We start from the raw sequence: 10,456 nt of genomic DNA, 5'->3' as shown, positions 1-10,456 counted from the left end.
AAAAAAAAAAAAAAAAAAAAAATTTAAGTTGACAGTTACTCCAAGACATTATAAGATTCTCACTTATAAAAGTAATGTTTTTAATGTAAAGGATTCACTAGTATAGGCAATATTGCCATAAAGTTGATTAAATTGTAATCTTGCAAAGATGAAGTTTAAAACAATACTTTCTTAAAAAAAGGTTTTGCTGGCTAACCTATAATAATTGTATCCTACTTCTTACACTACACTGTTAAAGTACAATTCTGACCTTATAGGTGGTTTTTTAAAGATAAATAAAATGTCTATTTACATTGAATGTCACATTCAGTTCCTAAACATAATTCTTTAAGGGAAGAAAGAAACACAAAGATTACGTGGCTTCAGACTAATTTTGCAGATAAGGAACTGGAAGGTCAGAAAGGTTGTCACAGAAATGAGGCTGGAATCTAGAACTCTAATTCATGAGTGCCCTTTGCCTTCCTAGTGCACAGCAGCAAGTCGCTTACCCTGTTTATCAAGGTGAATGTCTCTATCCTAAGGGGGAGGTGGGAACCTGCCAGTTTCAAAGGTGGGGAGGGAGGGGAGTCATGGCTAGGGGAGGGGAGTCACTTCTGCCCTGGCTAGCATTCCCATCTTCTGTTTCTTGTTTTGGTTGAAGTACTTGCAGCTATACAATGTCTCAGTTGGGAATCATGCTTACGAGAACAAGGGTACCGACCAGTCTGCTATGGCAATCTGTCAACATTTCTACAAGCGAGGAAACATCTACCCTGGAAATGATACCTTTGACATCGATCCACAAATTGAAACTGGTGATGTTCTTCTGTAACCTAGAACCTCAATTTTTAATGCCTCAATTTGTATTTAAAATCAGTAATTTTGTCTCTGAAAACATTGCTTTGGTCTGTGGTATTAGGGCATAGTAAGAATGATGTAGCAGTTATTATGTGTCAGGTAGTGTTCTGAGCCCTTTACCATAACTCAAGAATCCTCAAGAAAACCCAGCAAGTCAAGGATTATTATTATCCCCTTTTATAGAAGACTAAAGTGTGGCTCAGAGAGTTAAGTGATCTGCCTAAGATGGAGCTAGAAGAGCAGTGCTGAAATTTGGCCCAGGCTGTTTGTGCTCTTAGCTACCATATTCCACCATCTCTTGTGAAGGACATGCCTGTGAAGTATTAATAGACAGATATTAAGCTTGTAAAACATTATGCTTGCAAACTCTTGGTGTATATAAAACTCTCTTGCCCCAGTACCGCTTCACTATCATGTACCTTTTGGGGCAGATTGAGGGGGAGGAATAAGAATCAGAACATGGAATAGAATGGCTTATTGTTCTTAGCAAATTCTATTTTGCAATTATACCTAAAATGTTAACTTAAGTCATTGACTAAAAAAATAAGTATTCAAATACTTTTAACAACGGATTTTTTTTTTACTGATAACAGTACCAACTAGTGAAAACTTTCTCAAATGCTGTCTCCCTTTTTTCCTGTGTGTGGGGGTGTGTATTGAAGAAACATTGTTAGCACAGAGTATTTTAAAAATAGATCCTTCAAACTGCTTAGAAAATCTCATTGTAGTTACTTCAAGTGCTTCAAATCCTATGCTTAAGATGCAAAAAGGGGGAGGGACTCAACATTTATCTAGGCTTTAAAAGGAAGAGAACATTCGTGAAATCGAGTTCAGATCTTTGTCTAGCCTCCACTCCAGAAATGTTGTAGCCACTTAGGTCTTAAAAACAAATGAGTCATGGTAACCATGTGGTATCAATGTTTAGCTTTTAAAGTTTTAATTCCAAAAAATATTAGAATCTGAATAACTGGTCTTAAATGTATCAGCTTTTCAAAATGCAGTCTTATTTATTTTAAGTACTAGATCATGTTTTCGTTCCTTTCTGTGGCAGATTGTTTCTTTTTAGAGCCAGATGAACCTTTTCACATTGGGACACCAGCAGAAAATAAACTGAACTTAACACTGGACTTCCACAGGTGAGGAGAGCAGATAGGGGTGTAATACATTTGTATGTATATAGTTCCACAGAACTAAAATCGCCTCTGTTTTCTAGACTCCTAACAGTGGAGCTTCAGTTTAAACTGAAAGCCATTAACCTGCAGACAGTTCGTCATCAAGAGCTCCCTGACTGTTATGACTTTACTCTGACTGTAAGTGTGAGACAGGCTGAATTTGGTTCCAGTCCGGAGAAAAATTGTTTTATCTGGTTATGTTTCATATGCTTGGATTATGATGTTATCAAGAATACAGGATGTTTTCACTTGAATGTGCATGAGGGAAACACTGATACATCTAGCTTTATTTTGCTATAACAACAGGTTTACTTATTAATTATGTCTTTTGCACCTCCGTGTAAGTTCTAGGAAAGCAGGGACCTTGTTTTGTTCACTACTATTTCCAGTATGAAGAACAGTGCCTGGTATAGGGTAGATTTTCAAACACAAGAGGAACAGGTGTTTATAGTTTCAGTGTGGTTGGCTCTCAGCAGTCTGTGGCTGTCAGCTAAAGGTTACTGCCAAGAGTTCTTGTTACTTAGTTTCTTCACCGTGGATGTTTCCATGTTTGGGGTTTGTAGTATACATCTTTAACTTATTACAGTTCACCTTCAAGTTATACCACTGCGTATAGTGTAAGAACCTTACACCAATGTACTTCCATTTCTCCCATCTTGGCCCTTGTGCTATTGTTGCTATATAGTGTCTTTTCTACATGTGTTATAAACCCACAATATATATTTACTTTAAACAGTCAGTTATCTTTTATAGTGATCGAAATAATAATAAAAGCATCTTTGTATTTGCCCATGTAGTTACTATTTCCAGTGTGCCTCATTCTGTGTGTAGCTCCTGGTTTGTATCTGGTATTATTTCCTTCTGCCCGAAGGGCCTCCTTTAACATTTCTTACAGTGTAGTTCTGCACTCCAGCCTGGGTAACAAGAACAACTTTTGTATGTTTAAAAAAGCATTTCATCTTCCTTTTAAAAGTTTTATTAGCATATTTTAAGTAAAAATGTTACTAATTCATATTTATGGGGTATAGGTGAGATTTTGATGTAAGTATTCAGTGTGTAATGATAAAATAAGGCTAATTGGGACAACATTCACCACCTCAAACATTTATCACTTCTTTATGTTGAGAATATTCTAAATCTACTCCTTTTTTATATTGAAATATAAAATAAATTATTAATTATAGTTGCCCTATTGTGCTACTAAACACTAGATTTTATTTATTCTATCTCACTGTATCTTTATACCCATTAACCAACTCCAGTTTATCCCCCATGCCTCCCCAATACCCTTTCTAGCCTCTGGTAACCATTATTCTGTTCCAAGCCTTCCTTTGTTAAAGGTAGTTTCCATGGCTATAGAATTCTACGTTGACTGTTTTTTTCTTCAGCGCTTTAAAGATGTTATTCTTTTAGCTTGCATTATTTATAATGAAAAATCTGCTCTCATCTTTATCTTTGTTCTTCTGTGTGAGATGTTTTCCCCCATCTGTTTGCTTTTAATTTTTTTCTTTACCTCTGATTTAAAGCAATTTGATTGTGAAACGCTTTGGTGTTTCTTCATGTTTCCTGTGTTTAGGGTTCATTGAGCATCTTGGGTCTGTGGTTTTTTAGCTGTCATTATATTTGATATTTATTCAGCATAATTTCTTCAAATGTTTTTGTCACTCTCCCCCACCTTATCGGAGATTCAGAGACAAATACATCTGTATTTGGTTACTTGGAGTTGTCCCATAGCTCATCAATGATCTGTTTGTTTGTTTTATGTTTCAGTTTTTTTCAGTGTGTTCGTTTTGGATAGTTTCTGTTGCTATATTTTCAAATTCACTAAATTTTCTTCTGTGAAATCTAATATTTTCTAATCCCATTCATTATTTTTCTTCTTTAAGATTCAACTTCTTCTGAGCCTTACTGAGATGTGATTGACATTAAGCCACAGTTACTTTCTCAATAGATATTTAGTGAGCACCTATTATTTGTACAAACCTGAGACCGTTTGTGTAAGAAAAGCATGGATTCTCCTTGGCAAGGATTACTGACTCAGTCAAATAACACTGAGCACCCTCCTTGCGTGAGGCCATAGGCTGGGTCTTGCAGCCATTAGGGACATAGGCAGACACTGACTATGCCCTCAGTTGCTTGTCAAGGAAAGAAATGTACAATCCCTGATGAGGAGAAATACAGTGACTGAACTTTTAAAAGTCATTTGGAATCTTATATTTGAAGTATTTCTGATTACCCCACATGGAGAAGCTTCAATACAATTTATTTAAATAACAGACTTTTCAATTGAGAGAGAGAGAAGAGGCAGAAATGAAACAGACTGATTTTCATGCCTTGCCTTCCCTGTCCTTGCATGGGGAAGACAGTAGGAGTACTGTGGAAGGTGTTCTGGCCTAGCTGTGTCCTGCTTGGCCCCTGGTGTCCTGAAGTGTTATTCTTGAAGCAAGGCATGACTGTTGAGTCCCAGTCACCAAACCCTTTATAACAGTTGTGGTGCCAATGTGACTAAGAAATCTAGGCCCAGAATAAAAATTTTAAAAGCTCTACTTCAAATGTCTCAAAGCAGAATTAATGAGCCTTTGTATTAGTAAGAATTGTTTGTGTAAGAATAAGTTAGACTGCTTATTAGTAAGAATAAGACTTCTTATTAGTAAGAATTGTAGCAGCACTAAAAATCTACCCCTAGCTGAGGTCCTGCCAGAATTTGGGAGAAAGCACAGTTGTACCAGCTCTTGCTCATATAAAGAGGGTATCTGGAAGTATTTAGAATGGAGAGCAAGAGGAAGTACCCTTGTTATATAAGTTTTTTGGAGTGGAAATCCTGTCCTAGAAATACAACATTTTAGAGACTACAGGGTCTCTATAGAAGACCTAGTTCATCCTTCTCATTTCACAGAGAAGTAAATGAAACTTCCCATGGTTGAACAGAGTTAGCAACAGATCGCAGATGAGAATCTGGGTCTACTGTCCCCTTAAAAGAATTGTTCCCTAATTAATACATAGAGGTATCTTGGCTTCAAAAAACTGTAAGTATGTTTTTGACTGCTTTCCTGTCTTCACAGATAACATTCGACAACAAGGCCCATAGTGGAAGAATTAAAATAAGTTTAGATAATGACATTTCCATCAGAGAATGTAAAGACTGGCATGTATCTGGATCAAGTAAGTAATGAGCATTACTGGTTTTCAGAATGGTTATTAAATACCGTAAATGGTTATTAAAATATCTCCTTTTGGATATCTGGAACAGCAAATAGAAGTTTAGACCTTTTTCAAGTCCCTAAATCTCTACAAATAGATCAACTCTGATGTTTCAGGCAATAGGTAAGTCATGAATAACTGAAACGGGCTTCCTCTCCTTGTACCCTCACTTGCCCACTCCTGAGCAAGCATGTACTCATAGTCCCCTGCCACCAAAACCCTACATACATCTTCCCAGACCAATACTTATTGAGTGGTACTGTATACCTACTTCCACCTTAATTTTCCTCATTTTAATATTTTTAAATGTCCTTAAGATAGGCAGAATCCTTATTTATTATTTTTTTTGAGACAGAGTCTAGCTCTGTCTCCCAGGCTGGAGTGCAGTGGCGCGATCATGGCTCACTGCAACCTCTGCCTCCCAGGTTCAAACGATTCTCCTGCCTCAACCTCCTGAGTAACTGGGATTACAGGTGCATGCCACCACGCCCAGCTAATTTTTGTATTTTTAGTAGAGACAGGGTTTCACTGTGTTGGCCAGACTGGTCTCAAACTCCTGACCTCATGATCCACCCACCTCAGCCTCCCAAAGTGTTGGGATTACAGGAGTGAGCTACCGTGCCCGGCCAGAATCCTTATAAAAATAAGGATTTTCAAGGAAAGAAATGAAATAAATGAAGAAACTAAGGCTCAGAAGCCAGGGACAAGTCAGGTAGGATGTGACCCCAAAGCATCCCACATATTATGATTGTCTTCTGTCCATTTAAAAGTATACTAAAAGAAGAAAGGATCTATTCTTAGAAATATAGACAAGAATTCAGGTGTAGACTGAATACTGTCAAGAATTTTGGGGCTGAACTGGAGAAAATTGCCTAGAAAGAATTTATCTAATTTTCTAGTCCCTCATAAGTAACATCATGGTACATTGTCCTGGACTTAGTGGTCATTAGATGAGGAGTTCTGAGATTCTAATCGGCAGAAGAATCATCCTGGGTACCTGCTCCAATGCAGTTTCCCCAGCTCGATATAAGCCAGTAGTTCTGGGGTGGGACCTAGAAATGTGTAAATAGTCCTTATGCAGACTATACTTGGATAATCACAGTTCTAAAGTTTCTTACTAATTGATTTGCCAAGTTCCAAAGTAATAATGAGATAGAGTAAACAAAATGAAATTTTGCCATCATAGTATTTTTATTCACTAATAGGTAACTTCAAATATACGAGGCTCTTGAATCACATTTGAAACACAAGCCTTTTCTGTCATCTGTATACGTTATAATGTTTCTCCACAAAAGCCAGAATCAGAAAAATGAGAGCATACGCAAGTGTCTGGCACCTAGGCATCCTCTCAAATGTTTGTTTCTTAATGTTTAAGTTTCTCTAAAGTCAATTTAGACAATTATGTAGCAATTATGCTCCTTGGCAGATATTAATGGGATGCTTCATGACAGAAATAGTCTTAAGTACTTTCTCTTTTTGTCAGCAGAGAGCAGTCTAACTTATTAAATAGAGACAAGCTCTGTGGCAGAGTGTACAATGGTTGACACCTCTGCCCATCTCTCTACATTGGCTCCAGCTTGCTAGCCAGGACTTCACACATTCGATTCTCTAAAATATCCATAAAGATGGCTCTTTCTTGTCGCTCAGTTTTCAGCTAAAACCCACTGCTTCCCTCATTGAGGCCTTCCTTTACTATGCAATATAAATGAACCTCTCTTCTTCCATATTGCCCCACACTAACCTCTCTTATATAGAGCAGTAGTTCTCAGACTAATCACCTGGAGGACTTGCAGAAACCCAATTCAGTGATTTCTGATTCAGTGGGTCTGGAGTAAGACCTGAAAATGTACACAAGCTTCCAAGGAATGCCAAGAACCACTGACAGAGTGAAAGACACTGGAAACAAACTGCAGAGATTTTACCCCAGCTCTTCTACTGACTAGACCTGTAACTGTGGGGAAATCATGTGACCTCTCTGTGCTCAGATTTCTCACCTGCAAAGTGCGGATAATCATGCTTACCTCATTGGAGTTGTTGTGAAGATCAAATAGGTTAATATATATAAAGTGTTTAGAGCTATGCCTGGCAAGAAATGTGCTCAATACATGTTATCTATTGTGATTATCTTCTTTATGTTACTTACTCGTATCTAAAAGTATTTTGTTATGTGTTTACTTCTTTGTAGTAAAATAGAAGTTTGAAAAGATCAGGGACTTTATCTATCTTGTTTACCACGGTATCCTAACATCTAGAAAAATGCCTGGCACATAGTGAATGCATAATAAATATTGTATACCTAGATAAGTATATTTTAATAGAATATGCAGGGAGGTGGGCCTGGGCATGGTGGCTCATGCCTATAATCTCAGTACTTTGGGAGGCTGAGGTGAGAGGATCACTTGAGGCTAGGAGTTTGAGCCAGCCTTGCCAACAAAGTAAAACCCTGTCTCTACAAAATAATGTAAAATTAGCTTGGTATGGTGGCACATACTTATAATTCCAGCTACTAGGGAGGCCGAGGTGGGAGGATTGCTGAGCCTGGGAGGCTGAGGCTGTAGTTAGCTTGATTGTGCCACTGCCCTCCAGCCTGGGCAACAGAGACCTGGTCTCAGAGAAAAAAAAAAAGAACATGCAGGGAAGCTAATTTTATTAAGAACAAAAGACCTGGCCGGGCGCAGTGGCTCAAGCCTGTAATCCCAGCACTTTGGGAGGCCGAGGCAGGTGGATCACGAGGTCAAGAGATCGAGACCATCCTGGTCAACACGGTGAAACCCCGTCTCTACTAAAAATACAAAACATTACCTGGGCGTGGTGGCGCGTGCCTGTAATCCCAGCTACTCAGGAAGCTGAGGCAGGAGAATTGCCAAAAAAAAAAAAAAAAAAAACAAAAAACAAAAGACCATAGGCTTATAAAGTTAAAGATACTGGAATGATAGTTGTGGTAAAAAGAAGGACACTTTCACCCTTCTTTAAATACTAATTGGAAGACCATTTATCAGGGCTTCTTTTCTTTGTTGTCTTACCAGAAAGATTGCTTGAATTATTTAAATGATTCTAAAAAGAAGATGTCACCGTATTAATGTCCCACCACATAAGCACTATGTAATCCTCTTTGCTTTCAGTTCAGAAGAACACTCATTACATGATGATCTTTGATGCCTTTGTCATTCTGACTTGCTTGGTTTCATTAATCCTCTGCATTAGATCTGTGATTAGAGGACTTCAGCTTCAGCAGGTAGGGGATGTTGCTTTCCAGGAATGCTACTGACATTTTGATTGACAGAGACATTCACTATGCCTCCTCTCTTTTCCCTAAAGGAGTTTGTCAATTTTTTCCTCCTCCATTATAAGAAGGATGTTTCTGTTTCTGATCAAATGGAATTTGTCAATGGATGGTACATTATGATTATTATTAGTGACATATTAACAATCGTTGGATCAATTCTAAAAATGGAAATCCAAGCTAAGGTAATTTTTTTCCTAATCATGCTATTGTTAGTGTCAGATTTGTATTAATGGTAATTGACTTTTCCAGAATTTGAGAATTTTCATAATTATTTCTTCTAAACTGTATATCAAGTAGACTTGAAATTGGTAATGGTAATTTTCTTAAATCTAGTCAGGAGGTCTCTTAGGCAGAGTTTTTCAAAATGTGATCCACAAACCATTTCATCAGAATCATTGGGTGCCTGGTAAAAGTGTACCATGTTAGACCGTCTGAATTCAAACCCTTTGGCGGGGTCTGTGAATTCTTACACACACCAAAATCCATACACAACCAAGGTAACTAATGTAAGAGTTTAAAAAATATCTTACAAGAAATGCTAGAATATTTAACAAAAACGAGTGGGGTTGTAGGGGAAAGTGAGGTCAAGGCTCTATGCCAAACAAATGGCATGATTGCATTTGTGCCCTCCATCCATTCAAAGTGAGAACACATCCATTTTCTTACTTTCCCATTGATGTGCTATGAGTTTATCCATTTTAAGACTAACCTAGCCTAAAAATCAACTGTCCCCAGAAAACAAAAATCAAATTTAAAAAACTAATATTGTTCAAACTAATCTTGTTCAAACTTATGTTTCCCTAGTCTTGACGCAACTGATCGAGTCTCCTGGGGAGTTGGTTATAAACCCAGGCAGGGACCCCAAATGCAATCATTCAGAGAAGATAGGAGCTTATTTCCCTCTCATGTAATACTATGGGTTTTACAGATTGCTGAGTAGCTCCACTTCCCATAGTCATTCAGGCACCCACGCTCCTCCAGTTTTGTTTCTCTGCCATCCCTTAAGGACTTGCCCTGGCTGCATAATTATTGCTGGATTGCCTCAAACAGGTTGCAGCTTATGGGAAGCAAAAATACAGTATGGTGGAAGCTCTCCCATAGACTGATGGCTTGGCTCAAGAGTGGTAGAATTTATTTCTGTACATATCCCACTGGATAGAAGTTAGTCAATCCTAACTGCAGAAGGGCCAGGGTACACAGCCCAGGCATGTGCCTAGGAAGGGGAGAATGGGTTTAGGTCAACACTTAGCAGCTGCCACTATATGTGGCTGTGGTATGTATCATTGGAATAGATGTTTAACTTTAGGAACAAACAAAAAACCAAAACAACAAAAAAGAGGAGTAAGGGGAGATTTGCAGCAAATCTTTATTTTTACCAACATCAACTATCATTAATTTCAGTGAACTCTAAATAGTGTCCCAAAATATCTTTCTATATTTTTCTAGACCATTCACTGCTACCTCATAAATGATCATATCATGTTTTCCCCTTTTCTGAAACCTCCAGTACCCTTGTCCTATCCTCATTCTAAGCTGATGACCTTACTTCCTGTTTCACAAAAATAATAGAAAAAGACCCAGAATTTCCACATTCCCACCTTATTTATCTGCCTCCTGGCAACAGTGCCCATATACTTGCTTTTTTTTCTGTGGATGTATTCTTTAGGCTACTATTCAGGGCCAACCACGCCACCTGCCTACCAGAGGTCATCACCACTTGTTTATTCAAGGGCACAGCTCCCGCTAGTTCTACTTCTCTTCAGAATCATCAGTTTCCCCCTCTCTACCAGGTCATTCCCATTAGCATGTTTTTGTCCTTTTCCTTAAGAGATAGTATCTCAACTCTAAATCCTCCCCCTAACTTACTACCCTCATTTATTTAGCAAAAGATCTCAAAAAAGTAGTTAATTTTGTTATTTTCAATTCTGATTCTCTCGTACACTCCCCCCCCCACCGCCAC

General features: G+C 38.1%; 1 protein-coding gene across 3 annotated transcripts in view; it reads left to right on the top strand.

Annotated features, from left to right (window-relative positions):
- The window catches only part of MCOLN3 (mucolipin TRP cation channel 3), a 29,190-nt gene that overhangs the window by 13,115 nt on the left and 5,619 nt on the right, over positions 1–10,456 (top strand). For all 3 annotated transcript variants that reach the window (XM_017499836.2, XM_017499837.2, XM_017499838.2), the window contains exons 4-9: positions 641–794; positions 1,889–1,973; positions 2,051–2,147; positions 5,072–5,171; positions 8,333–8,445; positions 8,529–8,678. In XM_017499836.2, the coding sequence (XP_017355325.1) occupies positions 641–794; positions 1,889–1,973; positions 2,051–2,147; positions 5,072–5,171; positions 8,333–8,445; positions 8,529–8,678 (699 nt within the window). The remainder of the gene's footprint in view (positions 1–640; positions 795–1,888; positions 1,974–2,050; positions 2,148–5,071; positions 5,172–8,332; positions 8,446–8,528; positions 8,679–10,456) is intronic.

The sequence above is a fragment of the Cebus imitator genome, unplaced genomic scaffold (assembly GCF_001604975.1).
Source record: "Cebus imitator isolate Cc_AM_T3 unplaced genomic scaffold, Cebus_imitator-1.0 Scaffold261, whole genome shotgun sequence".
Taxonomy (NCBI): domain Eukaryota; kingdom Metazoa; phylum Chordata; class Mammalia; order Primates; family Cebidae; genus Cebus; species Cebus imitator.
Note: the sequence above shows the minus strand (reverse complement) of the source record. Positions and strands in the feature narration are given on the sequence as shown.